Below are 23,213 nucleotides of genomic sequence, written 5' to 3'. Positions count from 1 at the left end.
AGAAACGTCAGACAGACAGACACACACACACAAATGGAGTCAGTAAGTGATGTGTGGGTATCAAACTCACATCAATGTTGCAGGATCTGAAGCGCTTCCTCTCTCCCAGACAATATTTCCCTCCAACTGTTGGCCTGCATCCACACAAGGACAAGCATCAGACACATCTGAGTGTAATTTCAATGTAACTCTCAATTACACAATCATTCTGCTCAAGTTCATTTCAGCCAGACATCTTCTGTCTTTCTGTCGATCTGTTAGTTTTTCCCATTTTCCCTGGCATGTCTTCAAACTAAGTTCATTGAGTACAACGGGCTGAGAGTAAGAACATTATGAATCATCAAATCACTCGTAAACACTACAAAAAAAACTGTTCAAAAGTTTAGGGTCAGATTTTTAAAATGCTTTTGAAAGAAGTCTATTATGCTCACCAAGGCTACATTTATTTGATCAAAAACAGAGGAAAACAGTAATATTATGAATTTTAAAATAACTATAATATATAACAACTTAAAATTTTCTATTAATAAGTTTAAAAAGTTTTCTATTTTAATATTGTTTAAAATGTATGTTATTCCAGTGATGCAAAGCTGAATTTTCAGTCGCCATTACTCCAGTCTTCAGTGTCACATAATCCTTCAGAAACCATTCTAATATGCTCATTTGGTGCTCTAGAAACATTTTTTATTATTATCAATAATGAAAACAGTTGTGCTGCTTACATTTTTCACAGTTCTTTAATGAATAGAAGGTTTTCAAGAACTATTTGAAATGTAAATCTTTTGATAGGGTTAGAGTTCAATTCAACTGACCCAAAATTTCTGAACAGTATTTTATACAACCAATTTGGCAAAAAGTGATGAGCCATAATCCAGCTTCGCTTGCAATGATTGAAATGCACCTTTTATACCCAAACATGATATCCTCACCTATTTTCACTTCACCTGCTTATTGTGAACTGTTTCAAAACAGGTTAATGTGGATATTCTATTATCTTTTATCACTTTTATTTTGCCTCTGTCCCAACTTTTTTGGAGTGTGTTGCAGCCATGAAAATCAAAATCTGTTTATATTTCCAAAATAAAATTAAATGTTGGCCAGTGAAAACACTGGAAATATTTTCTTTGTACTTTAGTCAATTAAATAAGAGAATGAACAGATAACATATTATTGATTTTATGGCATTTCACGAAACGGCCCAACTTTTCTGGAATAAGGGTTGTTCTTCCTTTGACACTGTGATAAATGAAACATAAGTAATGTTAACCCCAATTTCTAGCATCTAATTTTTGACAGATTTTTTAATTCTATGCAATTTATGCAAAATGCTTTATGCAGATGGATAGTTCCTCACCCTCACTGTCATGTGTTCATTGTGTTTTGGTTCTGTTCTCCTGCTTCCTGTTTCTGTTCCTCATGTGTTTCTATGGTTTTTGATTAATTACCCTGCACCTGTCTTTGATTTGCTCCCATTTGTCCAAGTATTTAAACCCCATTCTGTTCAGACTTTGGTTGTCCATTCTCAGTCATTATTATTAGTTGTTATCAGTTGTGTGCACTCCCTGTCTGCCTGTTTTTCCATTATTATTAAAATCATTTTGTTTAAAACATTCTCCATTTGTCATCTGCCTTCCAGCCTGCTACTTACCGTGACAGAAGAACAGACCTTTTAAAGATGACAGAGGCTGAGGACATGCTTTGGAGTCTGCGGCAAGGCGGTCGGAGATTGGAGTGGTATGTGGAGGAATTCCTCGAGCTCGCAAACCAGCTGAGCTGGCACGACGCTGCTCTAGGTGCGTGTTTTCAGCTGGGGCTGGACAACGAGACTATCCGTTGCGATCTTCTCGTGTGTAAGTATCCCCTGATCGAACTGACTAATCTCGTCCTTTATGTAAACGGTTCTAATTTCGAAGTCGAAGAAATAAAGGAAGATTCCAAGTCTCGTCGTCCAGCCCCCTCTGGAACACGCTGCGTCGTGCCAGTTTACACCTTGCCGGGAACCCCCACATACCTCACCAACGGCTCGGACCGCCTGCCCAGCCCCAAACACCCCCACATCCTCCAATGCTCCAACTGCATCCTCAGCCCAGAACCGCTGACCGCAGCCCGCTCAAGAACTCCGGCCGTGGCTTGCTCAAACCCACTGGCGGCCACTCTGCGCTCAAGCCCGCCGGCCTCTCATGTGGCAAGCCATATGTACATTATGAACATTATAGATATGGTGCTCTCTTTGGAGTTCTCAGCCTCTGTTCTCCCTCCTTCATCTCCATCGTCTTCTACGTCCAGCCCTCCTGAGTCTCCCATGTCTCCGTTGGTCCCGTCCAGCCCTCCAGAGTCTCCTTCAGCTCCGCTGGTCCCGTCCAGCCGCCCAGAGCCTGCTCCTCCTGGGCGCCGTCTAGAGCCCACTCCTCCTGAGTGCCCTCCAGAGCCCGTTCCTCCTCAGCACCCTCCCGAGCCCGCTCCTCCTGAGCTCTTCCTGGCCTGTGGACCTTTAAATTTCCCTCAGAAAATTTTGGTTCCCCCAGAAAATTCCCATGGCCATAGTGGTCAGGCCAGAGGCTAAGGCCACGGAGGCCGTCCAGCCATGGCCTCCTGAACTGCCTGCTCCACCATGGCTCTTTGAACTGTCTGCTCCGCCATGGCTCTTTGAACTGTCTGCTCCGCCATGGCTGCCCGAGCTCCCTGACCCGCCATGGCTTCCCGAACTGTCTGCTCCACCATGGCTCCCCGAGCTCCCTGATCCGCCATGGCTTCCTTAACTGTCTGCTCCTCCATGGCTCCCAGAGCTTCCTGCTCCACCATGGCTCCTCGAGCTCCCTGATCCGCCAAGGCTTCCCAAACTGACTGCTCCCCCATGGCTCCCAGAGCTTCCTGACCCGCCATGGCTCCCCGAGCTCTCTGATCCACCCTGGAGGCCTTCCTCGTCTCCGCCCTGTGTCTGCCCTGCACCAGCCTCCAGGGCAGTAATGTCACGTGTTCTTTGTGTTTTGGTTCTGTTCTCCTGCTTCCTGTTTCTGTTCCTCCTGTGTTTCTATGGTTTTTCATTAATTACCCTGCACCTGTCTTTGATTTGCTCCCATTTGTCCAAGTATTTAAACCCTATTCTGTTCAGTCTTTGGTTGTCCGTTCTCAGTCATTATTATTAGTCGTTATTAGTTGTGTGCACTCCCGGTCTGCCTGTTATTATTAAAATCATTTTGTTTAAAACATTCCCCATTCGTCATCTGCCTTCCTGCCTGCTACTCAACGTGACACTCACGTTGTTCTAAACTTGTATGAATGTTTTTCTTCTTTTAGAGTTAGACTTCTGTACAGTTGACGGCAGCCATTGACTTTCATAGTATTTTTCCATACTAAATCAATGGCTACCGTCAACTTGTGTGGTTACCAACATTCTTCAAAATATCTTCTTTTGTGTTCAACACAAGAAAAACTCATACAGGTTTTGAAACATGAGTAAATGTTTACAGAATTTTAATTTTACAATTTTGTTGAGGTAACACTAGATTTTTTAACTTGCTAGTTTTGACTTTTAAAACTGTAGGTAGCAAGCTATATTCCATTGTGAACACTGACATTCACACAATACAGCATACTATTGTTGTTGTTGAATAATATCGCCAATGATCTGTCCGATCAAACAGTGTTAATCGATCACATGACCCTGACTCACCTGGGGCTGTCACAATGGCGAATAGAGGACGAGACTCCGCCCCCACAGGTGCGACTGCACTCCTCCCACGGTGACCAGTGGCCCCACCCACCATCCACCCCCTCCGGACGTGTTCCATACGGCACACACACTCTTTTGTAGCACCACTAATGAGAAAATAGCATTAATCAACATAAAATATGTGATATTTGGCAACCCAAAATCTATAACTTGCAATATATGGTTAACCTAATGAATTATATTAAAGACAATATAACAACCATCACTCACTTTTTTTCAAAGCATGCATTACTACCTACATTCACATTCTAAACTACTTCATCATGATCTGCCAAGAAATGTTTCTTGAACCCTGTGTTCTGCTATTCCTGGCCTGTCCCCAGAATCCCCTGTGCTTACCCCTTTTTCGATGGTGCTGGTCTGACAGATGGTGCCCTCGGCTGCTGGGATACTACTGGTGATGCAGCGATTCCCTTTACTCATGCACCAAAGCTCACTGCACACTTCCTGAACACACACACACACACACAAGCCACTAAACAAAACATAGTTACAGTGAGAGCTAAACTAGTGTGCGTTATCCTCCTCCAGATGTTCATTTTCCTGCACTGGTGTCCCATAAAGCAGTCAAAACCTAAAGCTCGACTCAACCTTTCGAGCACACTTTATAGACTGAGCTCTGAGCTCCACTGTGAATCTGCTGGCAGAGAATAGAGCCGCAAACCAAAGTGAAGCAAACTTCTGACCAACTTGTGGTTTTGGACAAAAGTGGCACAACGCCAGCGGTCTGAAATCTTGGGGGGAGCAAATAGATGGAATGTTACAGCCAGCGAAAGGTAGACATACCATCTGGTGCAGATTTACAGAGAGAGAGAGAGAGAGAGAGAGAGAGAGAGAGAGTGCTAAATGATTTACTGAGGGGATATAAAGGCAACCTGGAAAGGACCATAACCCACAATTCATCTGTTCAAAGACTCTACTTGAGCATAGATGTCTTACTGTAGGATGGTTATATATTTTTAATTTAGATATGGTTAAGTCAATGTCAATGTTTCGACATACATGTGGCATATTATTTACATTTAACTCCAAACTTTTGAATGGTAGATTAAAAAAAGCATGGTATTCCCATGGTACCATATTCAAAAATCATGCAGATCTGCATTTTAATAAGATGATGACGATTATGGAATTTTCTTTCTTGGGTGAAGAACTGATGTTGATTACACTGAGTGATGCAAGTACCCCGTATTTACACTGACGAGACTTCACTCCGTACTGAAATCGGCACTGCTCGTCTGCGTCATAGGCTTGGCCAGGGGCTGTGGTGGGGTAAACAAATTCCTGCTTGGGGGGAACATTGTTTAGGCAGGAACCCATGCCAGAGCTGCGAAACAATCAGAAAGAAAACAGAATGGGTGTGTGAGAAGTGATGGAAGTGTAAAGGCTAGTTCATGCTGCCCTGATGCCAACAAACACTAAATTTTAATCACCATTGTAAGGAATTTACCCACGGTGCCATTAACTCATTTCTATTTTAATATAGTTTAAAGTTTTATTTATTCCTGTTATGGCAATGCTGAATTTTACAGCAGCCATTACTTCGGTCATAAGCATCACATAATCCTTCAGACATCATTCTAATATGCTGATTTGGTGCTCAAGAAACATCTTATTATTATTTATTTGAAAACAACTAAATATTAACAGTGCTTAATATTTTTCTTGAAACAGTGAAAGATTTTTCAGGATTCTTTGATAAACAAAGTTTTACATTTTTATCAAAGTCAATGCATCTTTGTGGATTAAAAGTATTAATTTCTATTTTTAAAAAATCTTAATGAACACAAATTTTTTGAAGGGTCGTTAATATAAATAAACAATATTTAAAATAAAAAGTAATAACATTTGATTAAACTAAACTAAACACCAGTCAAAAGTTTTTGAACACTAAGAATTTTAATGTTTTTTTAAAGAAGGCTCTTCTGCTCACCAAGCCTGCATTTATTTGATCCAAAGCACAGCAAAACAGAAAAATTTTGAAATATTTTTGCTATTTAAAATAACTGCTTTCTATTTTAATATATTTTAAAATGTAATTTATTCCTGTGATCAAAGCTAAATTTTAGGCATCATTACGCCAGTCTTCAGTGTCACGTGATCAAATAGAAATCAGTTAAAAATATTTCAAAATTCTACTATTTTTGCTATACTTTGGATCATAAAAATACAGGCTTATTGAGCAAAAGAGAATTCTTTAAAAAACAATGAAAATCTGGTAGTGTTTACAACAAAACTTCACTAAAATATTTGAAAACAGAAAATGTGAACTAGCCAAATATTAATCAGCCTATATATATCGGTCTATCATTACTTATAAGCACCTCATATAACAAATGGCTCTTAAAAACAAACTCAGAGGATCATGTTGTATGACTTTAAAAAGACATTCACATCAATCATTTTTAGAATCCAATCCTTTGAAAATTTATGATACTAAAATTCAATAATGATACGGTCAATATTTCACTATGTCTCAGTGAAAATACAGATCTCAGACTGAGGCAGCAGACGCACTCGAGGAAGTTGGTGATGTAATCGCGGCTGCAGGCGGACCAGACGAAGGGGTTAGTCTTCATGGTGATGTGGGCAGCCATGAGTTTAGCAGTCTCCTGACTGCGCACCCCGCATGCGTTGCCAACACCATCATGATTCATCCCGAACCTGAAAGAGAGAGATGAATGATTTTATGGAATTATAAAAATGGAATCCCACAGTCCTGGTTACAGACTGTGAACACACACACCCAAACCTATCAGCACTTCACACAAACTTATGTAATCCTACACACAGTTAAACATATGCCCCCTTGTCTAGACAGCCCCGGTGCGCAGCGTCATATGGCCATCAGTTCAAAGGTACCTGGATGAGCCATTAGGACCAGACCACTAATGACTTCACCACCTACGAAAACAGCTCCGAGGCCCATGAGCATAGCCAAGGCAACAGTATACCGAGTGACCCAGTACAAACAGAGCTCAATGCTTTTCGACTACTAAAGTAGCAGAAATGACAACAGAATTGCCTTTCATGGAAGTATTCCGAAGCGCGATATCAGCCAGGCATGCCCATAAATTCATATGCATGATTGAGCTGCAGAAAGTGAATGGAATGCTGGGCCACCAAGTAAAACAATACTTCAACATCTTGGAGTGCAAAAAACCACAAACGGAAAGCCCAGCGCGAGCCGACTGGAGCCATCAGGGTCTGTCGTCACTTGCTCCACTAACAAGATATAAATATCGCAGGCCTGAGAGAGAATATTAGAGCTGTTGTTGATAATGCATTATTTGTATTTAAAAAGCTCCAGAGGCTTTAGAGTTCATCCTTGAATTTAACCCAAGTTTGTTTTGCTAGGCCGCTCAGAGTAGAGGTCAAATGTCAAGGGTCAGAGTTGAAAGAGTATGCCCCGATGACACAAGTGGGTAAAACTGGAATTTCAGAGAGCTGATGTAATGCTGACTCATAGTAGAGCTTCAGAAGGTGCTGAGGGAGCTATGAAAAGTTTGGAACATACTGTATACAAATCATTTCGTTTAGGTACATCAGGTGTAAAGAAGGAAGTAGAGGAACTGAGAGAGACTCACGTGTGTCCTATCTCGTGTGCAATGGTGAAAGCAGTGGCCAGACCAATGTCTTCATTGATGCTACAGCTTCTCTCTGGCTCACACATACCGCCAACAGGTGCCAGACCTGATACAGACACACGTGTGCACATGGGCACAGTGACATGGACACACACATGCACATATATGCTACTATACTATCCACTTTATTTTTTACTATTACAAACAGTCTTTCAGTTATTTTAGCTGTACAAAAAGAGTCTGTTATGTTGACTGAAATTGCACACTGGCATTTGTTATCATATTATTTTAATTTATTATCACTATCATAAATACACTTTGTTGCACAAACAATTTACTGCACTTTGTTTATTTTTATAGTTGTTTACGTAGCAGCTAATCAATAGCACATTCACAACGAATAGCTTACTTCCACACTGAAAAATAAGGTGGATATGCAAATACACATATATGCAAATACTACTACAGTATTGCTGATTAGTTAATTAATTAATTAGTCTCTACAAACTAATCAATAATATCAAAGTCAAAACTACACAGTACCAATAAACCTTCGATTAGCTTTGTTATGGACAGAGAAGAAATGAGAATTAAGCCATGATTAAACAAATATTAAATGTATGCAGACAGCCCTGTTGAAAAAAACAGATATGCTGGTTAGCTATGTTTTGAATCATGGCGGCTGGTTTGAGCTGGTTTAAGTTGGTCCTTACACTGTCAGAAAAAAGGTACCAAGGAGGTACAATTTCGTTCCTAGGGAAACAAAACATGTAATGGTACCTTTAAAGGCACACAATAGGTCCTTAGAATACAATTATGCACCCAAAACGTATTTTAAAAGTACAACTAGAGGGACAAAATTTTACCCTTAAGGGTACCACCCCAGTAACGGCTACTTGTACTTTAAAAGGTACATTTTTGTGTGGGTGGTCATGAGCTGGTTTAAGATGTCCTGAGCTGGTTATAAGCTGGTTATGAGCTGGTCCTGAGCAGGAGCTAGTTGTTTAGGACCAGCACATGACCAGCTAAGGACCAACTAAGGACCAGCTTAAACCATATCAAGCCAGATGCCATGATTCAAAACATACCTAAACAGCATCTGCTGTTTTTTCAACAGGGAGATAAGACAATTATGTATGGATGGATGGATGGATGGGATGATTGTTTGGATTGGTAGAATGGATGGATTGGATGACTGGATAGGTAAAATGAATGGATATATAGATTGGTTAAATTGGATGGATTTGATGATTGGATGGCTAGATGGATGCATGGATGGATGGGATGATTGTTTAGTTGGTGGAATGGATGAATTGGAAGAATTGGTAAAATGGATGGACAGATGGACTGGTAGAATAAATGGATGATTGTTCGGTTTGGTGGAATGGATGGATTGGGAGAATGGATGGATTGGTTAATTGGATGGATGGATGGCATGATTGTTTGGATTGGTAGAATGGATGTATTAGATGATTGGACGGATAGATGGATGGATGGATGTATGGATGGGATGATTGGTTTGTGGAATGGATGAATTGGAAGAATTGGTAAAATGGATGGATAGATGGATTGGTTAATTGGATAGATGGATGGGATGATTTGTTTGGATTGGTGGAATGGATGGATTGGGAGAATGGATGGATTGGTTAATTGGATGGATGGACGGGATGATTGTTTGGATTGGTAGAATGGATGGATTGGATGACTGGAAGGGTAAAATGCATGGATATATAGATTGGTAGAATAGATGGAATGGTAGAATGGATGGTTTGGACAACTGAATGGATTGGTTGAATTGACTGATGGATGTCTTACCAAGTGTTCCACAGGGTTTGTTCTTGTAGATGCAGATGTCATATCTGAAAACACAACACAGAAATATTTATGATGTTTTTTTTTTGTTTTGGTACATAAACTGCTTGGGATTTTCTACAGAACACACACATACACAGATACTACAGCTGCAAGACAGTTCACAGACTGGACACTGTCCTGATAAGAGAGTGAAGACAATGAAAGGAAATACTTGATGCATCCAGCAGACATACCCTCTGATTTAAGCCTCCAATATAAAGACTCAACACTTCCCACACTCTCTCTTTCTTTCTCACTCTCTATTTCTTTCTTATACTTCATGTTATCTTACACACTCAATTCTGAGGTGCAGAAATTCAACCTAACTCCTCATTGTATAGATTAAAGCTATAGCATGATTTACCATAAATCGCTTGTTCTTCCAAACACACACTTCAAGTACTTTAAAGCCATTTTAAAATTACGACCTGTTACCAATGGAGTGCTACAAAATTTTAGACAGATGCTAGTGTGTGTGGTATACTCAAATAGTCAAACTTTCTCTCTAATTATCTATATGCTGACCTGGTGATGAGGACTGCTGTATCATGATGAGCGATTCCATTGTCAGGGATGGCATTCCCATGTCCGTTCCGGTGCAGGATAGACTTTTGCCACTTGCAGAAACTGTCTAAAGACTTCCCTGCATGATGGTTTACCTCTAGTGTGGGCTGGCAAGAAAAGAAAGGAAAAATTTGGATCAGATAAACGTAGATTAGACAGTACATCCAGATTTATTACATATACAGCATACTCTCTGTGTATAATTTGATGAGATAAACGTATGTGCATGCTCATATGTATTTGTAGTAAGACCCTAAAAATGTTTCCCTTGTAACTAGGCTGATACAGGACTTCTTTTCACATTATAGTTAACAATATGCTGGTTCTTTCAAGCTGAATTATTTCAATTCTCTGTGAAACAAACTGCATAAATAATGATTGTTTTCAAAAAGGTTTCCCAGAACTCTCCTCCCATTTGCAATTTGATCAAATTAGCAAAAATGTCTATACTGATTTTGCAAAGAAAGTTGGCCCATTGTCAACAGTGTAGCAATACGTGAAGCAAGCAGTTTTATAGCAGTAAATGCAGCAAATTTAGTATTAAACACTCAACAAACAGAACATTTGTGTGGGAATTTCTTCTTACAAGTCGATCATGCAAAAATCCAATCATGTGAATGGAATGAATGACTGGGTGGATTGGAAGAATTGCTAAAATGAATGAATAAATGGAATGGATGGATGGGATGACTGTTTGGATTTGGAAGAATGGATGGATTGGATGACTGGATAGATGGATGGATGGATGGATGGAGGGATGGATGGATATGATTGTTTGGACTGGTAGAATGGATGAATTGGGTGACTGGATGAATGGATGGACATGATCGGATTGGTAGAATGGATGGATTGGATGACTCAATTGGAAGAATAGCTAAAATGGATGGATAAATGGATTGGTAGAATGGATGAATTAGATAGATGGACAGACAGATGCAAGGGATGATTGTTTGGATTTGGAAGAATGGATAGATTGGATGACTGGATGGATGGATGAATGGATATGATTGTTTGGATTGGTAGAATGGGTGGATTGGATGACTGGATATATGGATGGATGGATTGATGAGAAAATTGTGGATGGGATAACAGCTGACAAAATGCTGGAGGATTTCAATTCTCTGTGAAAGAAAATGGCATAAATAATGATTGTTTTCAAAAAAGTGTCCCAGAACACTCCTTCCATTTGCCATTTGATGAAAAAATCCAAAAATGTCTATAAAATTTCTCATGGACAGTCAGTTCATTGTCAGTAGTGTTGCAATACATGAAGCAAACAGCTTTATAACAGTAAATGAAGCAAATTTAGTATTAAACGCTAAACATACAGGAACCTAATGTGAAATTTCTCCTTACAAATCCATCATACAAAAATCCAATTATGTGGATTCCTAAAGAGATCCATTTTACCAGAAGTACTTTTTTCATATGAAATTAAATGTTACAGTTAGCACCGATCAAGGGCACAGTTTTTGGGTCCCTAAGCAAATTGGTACAAATTGCGTTCCTTTTGGACCCTCTCAGTAGAAATCATATTCACGCAGTTTCATGGTTTGCGTGGTCCCTAAACATGCTACTAGTGCCGATAGCCATGGGGGTCGAAGCATTAACATATAGCGCTGTTAAACCTCTGGTGTCCTGAGTTTGATTTCCAGGTCGCAGCACATTTGAACTGCATTTGGAGAAAATATTTTAACATAAATTCCACATTTAGGCCTTTTCACACAAGTCCAACTTGATTATACGACACAAAAAATAAAAAAGTAAAATAAATTCTAAAATATTACATTTTAACCGTTTTTGCACCCAGACAAGGCAGCATTTTCACTATTTTCTAGATCAAAGAAGTTTGATGCAAGTTACCTACAATAAATCAAATTTTTTAGCTACATATTGTAGCTTCTTTAGCTTTAAACATCACCGCTCTGAGCCATATTTATGCTTTTTTGACACGATTACAGCAGATCATGGCTTATATGGTAATACAGACACATCAAACAAACTGCTAGCATGTACAAAAACTCAGACAGTGTTTCCCTACCACTCTGCCTGGCACCCAACACCCAAGACGGCCACAGAACCATTACACTCGCAACCCAGAAATGCACACCGTGCCATAGTCTATAATTGTATCATCCCACAATCCAGGGCTCAGAGTCCTAACTTTCCAGGTTTCCTCTACCACAGGGGGTGGCGGGGTGTTCTCATCTGGAAACGAACCATGTTTGGTTCCACGAAACCTCAGCCACACAGTGGTTATCTCAACACGGCTAATACTGCTCCTAATGACCGGTCTCCCATCATTTGTCAAATGACATTATGCGGAACAAATTACAGGGGGATTTATTTTTAGCTGTCTGCGATTTGGGATCATTAATGCTTCATTAAATACACCGCAAAACCCCACTCCTATCCTTTCCCTGCCCTGCGTCGTCTGTAGGAGCCTGTTTGAGGTCCCGACTCTGTCGGCGTGTTCCAGAGATCCTGCGGAGCGAGCCAACTCGCTCATGTGGTGTCGTCACACCCCGCTCAGGACAGAGGTAGAAGCCTGAACGCATGACAGAGGCAGACTGATTGCATTTAGAAGCAGGCGGCGAGAACAGTAGCAGTACAGTTTGGCTTCCCCTTAGATTCTGCTCCATTTTTTACACGTTTTTTTAGGGCCCTGTACATTCATGAGTGTGGCAATAAGAGGTCACAATCAACAATAAGAGCAGTCATGGCGGGCTCTCTGGACACACCCAGCAGAGCCAGGTTGCAAACAGTCCAGACTTATGTGGACTGTCTCAACTGCGGCAGACTAGGACGCTTTTGCCTGTAAATACACAAACAAGGAATTCTTTGACAGGTGAAATTAGCCAGGCTAAAGCTTATACGTGTATGCATTGGGCTGTAACAATCATGGAATTTGTGTATAAATTTTTGTAATAAAGGATTCAGTGGCTTTTTTCGTTTGCTAATGTTGCTTGTAGTAAGCCTAATGCACATTTTGGAATAATAATAATACAAAATTAAAATATTAATTATATATTCATAAAATATAAATAAATCATGAAATACATATGGAATAATAATATACACTACTGTTTAAAAGTTTGGGGTCTGTAAAAAAAAATGTTCAATGTTTGTGACCCAGAAGTAGCACAAGTATATTTGTAGCAATAGCCAACAATACATTGTATTGGGCAAACTTATCCTAATGCCAAAAATCATTAGGATATTAAGTAAAGATCATGTTCCATGAAGATATTTTGTACATTTCCTACCGTAAATATATCAAAACTTAATTTTTGATAAGTAATATGCATTACTAAGAACTTCATTTGGACAACTTTAAAGGCAATTTTCACAGTATTTTGATTTTTTTGCACCCTCAGATTCCAGATTTCAAATAGTTGTACAATCTAAAGGTTTTTACTGTTATTTTTGTTTAATTTAATGCATCTTGCTGAAGTTTTTTTTTAAAAATACAAACAAACAAACAAACAAACAAAAAAAAACTTACTGACCCCAAACTTTTTAACAGTAGGGTATATTTCTATCCTAAATCCTTCAGTCAAAATACTGAAAATATATATATTTACATATTTTGTATTAAAATAAAGTGGAGCCAGAGCAATTGCATTCACAATGCATGTTAAACCATTGTTTTTTTTACAAATGATGCATGCACATCAGAGGCATTTGTATTTCTTTACATAACACAGCGCTGCACCAGAAACAGAAACATGTTATGGCATTTTTATGTTTAGTTAAAATATCCCTATTTGAATGGTAACACATGACTGGAATTTAAAGTACACAAATACTGTAATCAGGCAAATGTAATAAATGTAACAGTACTTCAGTCAGATTTGCTTTAAAAAGAATACCTGGTCCTCCATCAGTAGAATAAGCCTCGTCACAACGATGTTCACTGCATTCCCCAGGCTAGAATCCTGGAACAGTTTGGCAACCTGACCTCCAGGGAAACAAGAAAAAACCAGTCTTAAAAACGAGCCAATTGTCTGTTTTTAGACCTTTCTAATCCTGCTGTTTACTGTAAAGATGGACATTTTACAGTCTACTATAAAACCAGTGCTAACTGCTGCGCTGGGGCCGCGAGGTGAGGTAATCCCTTCATTAAACACATTCCACAGGTGTGAAACTATTTGTAACAATGCCACGAATCGCCCGTGGGGATTATAAATTGGAGAGAGAAATATGGATCCACAGGGTGACAGAAGACAGTTACTTAGACAACTGGTTTTCATTTAATCATTATTCGCTGAGCCAACACAAATGACCTAGATAGGTCAAACATCCTCTGAAGATTCACTTAGTCCGTGGGACATTGCAGACTCTGCATTTTAGGTCTTCGTAAGGGTCTCAAATAACCGAAGAGTTTAGCAGAATGTCCAAACAGCTTTCTTGCATAAAATGAAAGCGAATGGAATTCAGGGGCACCAAAAAATCATCCTCAGCACACACAATAGCTTTGTGAGGAACAGATCAAAATCTAAAGTCTTGTTTTGAAATTTTTCTTTACATGGTCACCATTCTCATTCATTGTATGGAAAAGAGCAGCTTAGACATCTGCTATAAATAACTTATTGTGTTCTATAGAAAAAAGAAAGTCATATGCATTTTCAAAATGCAAACATGCATGCAAACAAGAACAAGGAGAGTTGAAGCTTACAATATTCATGACGGCCAGAATATACTGCTCGATATCGCGACGGCCGTGATAGCTGACCATCATCTTGTCGGCCACCACCAGGGTTTCAACGTAGCGCTCTCTGCTGACAGAACGCTTCAGTGGTAACTGGCCCCGTCCCATCTGGTTGGGTGAGGGCTTAATTGTTCTCTGCCACCATCCATAGCTCTTACCAGGCTTCTCATCTGAGGAGAAACAGCTCAATCATTTAGTCTGCATAAACCCTGCCACCTTTCTTACAATCGACTACAAGCTTGCATTCAGATTTAGCTCCATTCTATCAAGAATCAAGCTCCCGCATAAAAAATCCTAAAAAAAAAAAGATAATCTGTTCCATTCAGAAGTGCCACAATATGGATGAAAAGACCAGTTGCTACCTTCACTACAACGTGACTTTAAAGAGACTTAATCTAAATGATGTCTCTTACTGAAATATGTAGAAAACCCATAAAAGATTTATGTTATTTAAAAAAAAACACATCGTTTTATATGTATTTTGGACTATGGGGAGGCACCATTATTTTGATGACGTGAAATGGTTGCACACGGTGTGCTACTGGCACTACCCATTGCTATTTTTACCGCAACATAACTCAAAATACTGATACAATGACCACAGCTACTGAAAGAGCTTAAAAGGGGTGATAAATATAAACGTAGGCTAATGCTGTAGCCTTGATGTTTTAATCTAAATGCCCCTGGATATTGAGTAAAATCCATGCTGAGAAACTCTTTCAGTGGCTGCGGCGTCATGACAAGCGTCGGCATGTTTACATCCTGCCAGGATGGCATCTAGCGTTTCTTGTCTCTGCCGTTCGTAAGCTCTTTCAGTAGCTGTGGTTTAATAACAGCCTCAAAGGCATCAGGGCTAAAGTGGAGAGAACAAAGACGCAGGTCTTTAGGAAGTTTTATTCATCCACATGCATCTTCTCATTCTCTTCTCCCTTTCTTATCACTAAGAAAGCAGTGAAGACTTACATCACTTCTCTTGTTGCCCTTTAAATGAAAATTACAACCAAATTGTATCAGTATTTTATTTTCTGAGTTGTGTATTCCGAGTTGTGTTGCAGTAAATATAGCAACAGGTAGTGCCAGTAGCTCACCGAGTGCAACCATTTGACATCATCAAAATAATGGCGCCCCCCATAGTCCAAAATATGTATAAAACGATGTGGATTTATTAAATAACGTACATTTTCATGTGTTTTCTACTACATATTTCAGTAAGAGACTGAAATATAAAAAGTCATACAAGTCTCAATACACAGGCTTCCCTTTAATGTTAAGAATGAAATGGGATTGCATACATACTGCAAGCCCAAATGAAGCCAGCATTTCCATTCATGAGTTGATGTTTTAAAGGTTTAAAACACATTTTCATGATCTTTTTAGTTCTTACCGATGACTCCACAGGACTGGTCCATGTTCTGGTATCTCAGAGACGACCGTTTGTACACCACATGGGGGCGCCCTTCTCTGCCATCCTCGTTAGTGAAATTTTTAGCAGAAACAAGGGGTTCGATAAGGTACTCCTCACCTCCTGCTACAATGACCCCTTGCTGAAAAACAAAAAAACATTGATTCGCACTTAAGATTAGCATAAAGAGTCTGAGCTATATTGAAATATATGACATGCTTTTGCTTGCATGTGAAAAAATGAAACAGTTGGCCTCCCTGGCCAATCTGATTTTACACGCTAGAGACACTGAAGTCCCTGACAAGATCAAATCATCCCATCATTAGTCTCCCCTCTAAAATAATGAGCTTGCACTGGGCTAATAATCCTGGATGAAATGGGAACTCATGGCAGATGGCCAAAGGATCTTAGCATGTTTCATTGTTTCCTCTCTTCATCTCTCTCAGTCACACTTTTCAAGTCCACATAATCCTGTAATGTGCTTAGTGATGCTCTTGTGGACACACTGAGCATTCCCTGATGAATTTAGTCATGCTACTCTGATCACTGATAATTAACCTGGAAGTTTCTTACCGCCTTCATGAGCAAGCTTAATCCTCCATTGTATTTACTTGTGTTGGTGCACACACAATTAAAAATGGATAAATTATCGACCAGCCCGCTCATCTATTAGCACCTGTGATGCCAGGTAGTTGAATCTCCCAATACTGTATCTAGGACGTCCGATGGCACTTATCACAGAGACTTAACACTGTACTCAAACGGTCTGGATAAACAAGCATTGGTCTTGACTTTATAATCTGTTTACGCAGGTGTATTACGAGCTTAGGCAAGTAATGAGCAAGCCACAGCATGCTGCTAGAAACTAAATCCATCATTAGGCTCCAAAACACCTGTTTTTAGAGTTGAGCTTTACACCAGCTGGGAGAGACAGACTTTAGCAACAGCTGCCCGTTTCAGATCTACAGGGGCGCCACGACAACTCACTCAAGTGTAGAAAGAAAGAGATTATGTTGTATAATGCATCATTACTTTAGCACACGGCATTATGGATATCATCTGAGCCTCATGTGATGGAAATGTCTAGCAAAGTGATAAAGCCATTGAAAGAGGTCATGAGCTAAGAAATCAAAATTCCCTTAATCTTTTGACACATAAGAGGTCACTGTACTATAAAAACATTCAGTTTCAGAACTCAAACTTTCTGGTTAGTCTAAAAACAGCTGGTTGTGGCAATGCCTGCTTGTACATCACTGCCCGTTTAACCCTACTCACCAATTTATGCATGTTGTGGGTAAATAACGAGAGAGGCAAATGCAGGTCTATGCAGAAACCAAACAATAAATAATGGCTCTGAAGACAACAAGATGCTGTGCAATGCCAAGTTGTGGAAAAACACAGACTTTCAAAGCTATCCTTCTGATCCCAACATTAGAAATGCGTGGATGAACTTCATTTTTACTGAAGTTACAGACCACATCAGTAAAAACTTGGTCCTTTGTTCATTTCATTTTACTGCAGATTTGTTTACAAACAAGGCACAATTTGACGCAGGATTTTCAGAAAAATTGAAACTAAAAGACTATGCCGTGCCCACCATATTGGATCCCACAGTAATGTCGCAGCACATGAGTCTGAGTATCTGTTTGTATTACACGGTCACTTGCTTTGTCTGATGTTACAGATCGTTTGATATGTGCTGAGTATTTACGCGTCCATCTGTAAAGGATGTAGGCTGTCAAACATACACAACTATTAACCAATCACAGCAGTGGGCGTTTACTTCCGAGTCTACAAACCACCATGCCTACTCAAATAACAGTACAAAATAATAAAAAAGGCGGTTCATGACCCTTTAACTGAAATACTTTTACTTTACTGGACTATTCCTTTAAGGCTATAGGTGCAGCCCATTTTGCAGACTTCTGCATACGTCAGGTTAGGTGAACAGTAATTAGCACATCATTTCAGAAACAGCAATGTTTGCTACATAACTCTAATGGATCTTACCAGGCCATTACAGTTGCTAAGAGCCACGGAACTCGAGTGAGGCTGGTGCTGCAGGTGACCCACATAGTGGCAGTTGGGCAAGTATGGGTGACTCCAAGCCAAGTGGCCCCTCTTCCAGTATTCCACACGGAACTGTCGCGAGAGCAGTCCTCCCTGCAGCGTGAGGTTGAGCAAAAGGTCAGCGCTCGACGTGGAGAGCTGATAGTACAGCTGCGGCTCTGGAACGCTCTGCGTTTCCGTGCTACGCCGGTGTCGGCCATTCCTGTGAGAGGTCTCCTCTTCCGATAGCGTTTCCCCATGCGGCCCCACGCGCACTGGGATGGCGATCTCATACTGGCCCAAGCTGGACAGAAACTCAGCTGTGGAAACACAAAAAATGTCCTTGAGATTAGTTACAGTTAGCAGTTAACATGCAAATGAAATTTTCTAATAAAAAAAAAGGATTTATGCACAAATAACAGTTCTTTTACACTACAATATACACTACCATTAAAACGTTTGGGTTGTTTATTGTTTTGCAGCAAGGCTGCATTATTTTATAAAAGATACAATAAAAGGAGTAATATTGTGAAATATTGTTTAATATAACTACTTACTATTTTAATATATTTTAAAATGTAGTTTATTCCTGTGATGGGAAAGCTTTCAGCAGCCATAACTTCAGTGTCACATGATTCTGAAAACAAAAACATACCCTAAACCTTCAAACAATAGTGGATATTATACAATTTTAGTATACTATAAAATTGTAAAATATTATATAATATTAAAAATTGGAATATAAATGTACATTTACACTATCAGTCAGATTTTTTATGTTTTTTAAGGTCTCTTCTGTTGACCAAGCCTGCATTTATTTGATCCAAAGCACAGCAAAACAGAAAAATTTTGAAATATTTTTGCTATTTAAAATAACTGTTTTCTATTTGAATATATTTTAAAATGTAATTTATTCCTGTGATTTCAAGGCTGAATTTTTAGCATCATTACTCCAGTCGCATGATCCTTCAGAAGTCATTCTAATATTCTGATTGGCTGCTCAAAAACATTTATTATTATTATTATTATTACTATGTTGAAAAGTTCAGCTGAGTAAAATTCCAGGTTTCTTTGATGAATAGAAAGTTCAGAAGAACAACATTTATCTTTATCATCACTTTTGATCAATTTAAAGCATCCTTGCAAAAAAGTATTAATTTCTATAATTATAATTCCACATTTTTGATTTTAGGGAAAACAATTTTAGGAAGATTGGATCTAAATATAAATATATGTGGGACTAAAGAATAACTAAGAGCACAAGACACTTACTGCTAGCTGAAAGTATAATGAATCTTGAACAAAGTTTTAAATTAAGACGCAAGAGATGAGGGATGTGAAGGAATCTACACTTCTAGTTGCAAGTATCACTCCAAGACCAAGAAAACATAAAAAATGACTAAATGCACCTTTTGAAGATCCAAAAAAGTGAGAACTTTTAATTCAAATCAACAATACAGCCGTAGACAGACTATTTTAAGTAGATCGCCGTCTCTTGGATCAGCTGGGGCACATGCAAACAACCTCTGGTTACTAACAAGGATTTTATTCAGTTGCAGTTATGTACTCTGACCGTGTCAATTGGCGAACAAAAGAGTTCACAGTGAAACCATTGAGTAGACCACGGAGAAGAAAAGCAAGTTAGCAGCCCAAAGGCCAAGGGCTGCCTGTTGCTATGGAAATCCTGAAATTGTATACTTCCTGTCCCCGACAGCATGCCTGGAGATTAATTGTCCAAATGCAGCATTTGAAAAACTGCACCCAAGGGGTGGAGATTGCCAAAGAGACAAACATCCTGAAACCAAACCAAACCCTTTTATGCATCCAGGATCAGTGTTCTTAATGTGAAACAAGGTTTGTTCCATTGGTTTGTTTACTCCATCCTGCCAGTTCAAACACTGTGAGCAGGGCGACAGCAATGTCTCTTTTGTTTGGGCCCAGAAGCATGAAGATGAGACTTGTGAGTGACCTTCATTCAGCTCGTCTTACTACTTTCCGTAATCTCTCAAAGCTGTAGAAATACATCAGCAGACGAACCATATGACTTATATTAAATTTGGCATTGTGTACAATGGCAAGAGAAGGACAAGTAACCTTAGAGAATATGGTCCATTTCATTAAGCCTTCCATAAGGAGGGAATGAAGGCTCCAAGTGAAACCAAGAACCAAGTGAAACCAAGTGCTGAAAACATAAAAGATCACATCTTTCCTTCCTCACAGCAGTTACTCAGACTGGACCACTTAATAAGACTGTCTAATTACCGAAAGAGCTGCTGCTTCTGAACCCCACATGTGTTTTCATTGGGTTTTTATAACCTGTGTAGACTCAAAACCATCATCGGACCAACAGATGAGGTTCATCCTTTTGATTAAAGGGGAATTTTAGTCAGTGTGTGGTGTCTATGTTTGGGCATAAAAAAGATCTACAAAGTTACAAGTCTCAAAGTCCGCTCCAAAAGAACATATTTCATTTTTTAAAAATCCCCTTTCAAGAACTACGACAAACAGCTCCTTTGGACTGCAACATTGTTTTCCGGGTGTTGTGATGTCACGACGTTGCCCATTACAATATCGTTAAAATAAGGGTGGGTAGGGACGAGGTGGAGCCTAACTTTAGCGATGCTGCTTCTGGGACGCTTCAATGAGCCGTGGTGTGGCTGGTAACAACACAAAGCATTGACGATAATATCATGTATGGGCAATCTCGTGGCTGACAATAGGACCCAGCACTACTGTAGCATCAACTATATCTTAATATATCCTTAACTATAATGGAGCAGATGGAACTTGCTGCTTTGGCAAGGGGCGTCGCAGTACTGAAACACTGTCTAAGCTGTTCACCAATCACAACGCACTGGGACAGCTAACCAATCACAACACATTTAGTTTTCTTGGAAGGCGGGCCTTCATCAAACCCGGAACTAACTGAGCCATTTGCACCAGCCTGGGGAGAAAGGTATTGTAATAATGTAAATTATGTGAAAATAATGCATTTTTTAAACCACCAAGCATGAGAGCATGTTCTAGTACACCCCCAAAACAAAATCAAGACTTTGTAAAAGAGCATAATAGGACCCCTTTAAAGTAAAACGTATACACCCTACAGTCCGACAGTAAATGTTTTCTGGGTTTAAAACTTACAATGAATTGTAAAAGCAATCATGATCAGGATCAAAAGTTCAGAATCACATTTAAAGGGGTCATCGGATGCCCATTTTCCACAAGTTGATATGATTCTTTAGGGTCTTAATGAAAAGTCTATAATATACTTTGGTTAAAAATTCTCAACGGTTGTGTAAAACAACACCCTTTTTACCTTGCCAAAATCAGCTCTGCAAAAATCATCCCATTCTGGTCGAGGCTGCTTTAAATGCAAATGAGCTCTGCTCGCCCCGCCCCTCTCTTCTCTCAGTGGAGTGACGAGCTTGTTTACTTTAGCCGTGTTTAGCCGTGTTAGCCACGTTTAGCCGCTAAACTTGCTAACTAGCACATTATTAGGAAAGACGATCGCAAAGATTCATAAAAAAAACCCTTATACTCACTTTTGCTGTAAGTGAAGCTGGATCATGAATGATTTGCGCGAACACAGATGAATATATGTAGATCGGGAGGCACATTCCCTTCACAAACAAACGTAATCCACTGCATCTTCAGCGGCTTAGATGTCGGGAGTAAATGACGACCACTATGTTCATTATTACATCCAGCAACACAACACCTCAATCGCTCAGTTGGAGATAATCTTGTCTAACTTACATCCCTGCTCCGGCATTGAAACAAAGAGGGCGGACTGTTACAGCTGATCTGTGGTAAGACGCTCATGTCAATCAACTATCGTGGGAGCGGCCTCTGTCGGTGTGATGCCACAGGCATCTGAGAATGGTTTAAAAAGGGGATATCATTTTTACAGATTAATTAAAAACCACTGCATGGATTTTTATCATTAAAGGGGAGATTTGTACATACACTGCCAACACACATTAATGTTCAAACAACATGTAAAAGTGAAGTTAGCATCCGATGACCCCTTTAAGATTGAACATGCAAGATAACAGGCCACTTTTTACAATTAACATCGTAAGACATGACTTATTTTGTTACTTTATTTAAAGGGATAGTTCACCCAAAAATGAAAATTCTGTCATTAATTACACACCCACATGTCATTCCAAACCTGTAAGACCTTTGTTCATCTTCAAAATGAATCAAATTAAGATTTTAAGCTTTCTGACCCTGCACCACATTCAAGGCCCAGAAAGCTAGTAAGGACATTGTTAAAATAGTCCGTATGACATCAGTGGTTCAGTTGAAATGTTATGAAGCTAGAGAACACTTTGTGTGCAAAGATACCAAAAATAATGACTTTATTTAACAATTTCTTCTGTTCCATGTCAGTCGATGCGCTTTCACAAGAGTATCACCACTTGTCACATGGACTATTTTTACGATGTCCTTACTACCTTTCTGGACCTTGAAGGTGGTAGTTGCATTGCTGTCTTTGTAAGGTCAGAAAGCTCTCGGATTTAATCAAAAATATCTTAATTTGTGTTCTGAAGATGAACGAAGGTCTTACAGGTTTGGAACGACATGAGGGTGAGTAATTAATGACAGAATTTTCATTTTTGGTTAAACTATCCATTTAAAAAACACTTTTTATGCACATTTTGGAAATTTTATCTCAGTGTTTCTATTCAGAATAAACATGCAGTGATAGAATTTCAGTTAGTGTGAATGATTTTAAGTAATGCATTTAGCCCCAAGTTACTCAAGAGGGACCATCTGTGTACTAAAACTGTACTTTAAGTCACTCTGTTTAAAAGTGTCTGCAAATTAGCCAATGCAGGCTTAAAGGTAATCTCGTCTCTCTCTATAACTTGAATCCAGACAGTGCCAGTAACAGGAGCCAGGGGCACAGCTGGGTCTTATGTTGAAGCATGAAAGCGGAGCTCAAACTGTACAACACGCCCAGCCCTCCGACTGCCATCAACCGGCGCTATCTTAAATAAACATAAGGCCCACAATTGATGGAAGGGTACTCCCTGCTCTTACACCTACAGGGAGCACCGATCCTACAGAGCCTTTGATGTGTCTTTAATCTCAACAAGGAACCCGAGACCAGGAGGATGCCTGCGTTACTTCCCCATAAACTCCCTCACCACGGACAGAGCCCCATTAAAAGAATAAAGACTTCACTTTTCATTCAAATAAACCACCGTCAGGAGCCGCCCAGGGTTTGAAAGTTTATTTTAGAAGGTTAAAGAGAACAACCTTTAATTAGGACCGTGCGGGAATCTAAAGTGAACCCCCCCTTTT

General features: G+C 39.6%; 1 protein-coding gene across 1 annotated transcript in view; it reads right to left on the bottom strand.

Moving 5' to 3' along the window:
• The window catches only part of adamts10 (ADAM metallopeptidase with thrombospondin type 1 motif, 10), a 70,502-nt gene that overhangs the window by 35,588 nt on the left and 11,701 nt on the right, over positions 1-23,213 (bottom strand). Inside the window, exons 3-14 of the mRNA XM_051117836.1 lie at positions 17,862-18,220; positions 15,834-15,993; positions 14,417-14,619; positions 13,611-13,694; positions 9,700-9,845; positions 9,136-9,179; positions 7,321-7,426; positions 6,251-6,397; positions 4,919-5,060; positions 4,073-4,180; positions 3,674-3,819; positions 71-134 (exon numbers count right to left, since the gene is read on the bottom strand). Of these exons, the coding sequence (XP_050973793.1) occupies positions 71-134; positions 3,674-3,819; positions 4,073-4,180; positions 4,919-5,060; positions 6,251-6,397; positions 7,321-7,426; positions 9,136-9,179; positions 9,700-9,845; positions 13,611-13,694; positions 14,417-14,619; positions 15,834-15,993; positions 17,862-18,220 (1,709 nt within the window). The remainder of the gene's footprint in view (positions 1-70; positions 135-3,673; positions 3,820-4,072; positions 4,181-4,918; positions 5,061-6,250; positions 6,398-7,320; positions 7,427-9,135; positions 9,180-9,699; positions 9,846-13,610; positions 13,695-14,416; positions 14,620-15,833; positions 15,994-17,861; positions 18,221-23,213) is intronic.

Source organism: Labeo rohita, chromosome 8, assembly GCF_022985175.1.
Source record: "Labeo rohita strain BAU-BD-2019 chromosome 8, IGBB_LRoh.1.0, whole genome shotgun sequence".
Classification (NCBI taxonomy): domain Eukaryota; kingdom Metazoa; phylum Chordata; class Actinopteri; order Cypriniformes; family Cyprinidae; genus Labeo; species Labeo rohita.
The sequence above is the reverse complement of the archived record's forward strand: the minus strand, read 5'-3'. Positions and strand labels throughout refer to the sequence as shown.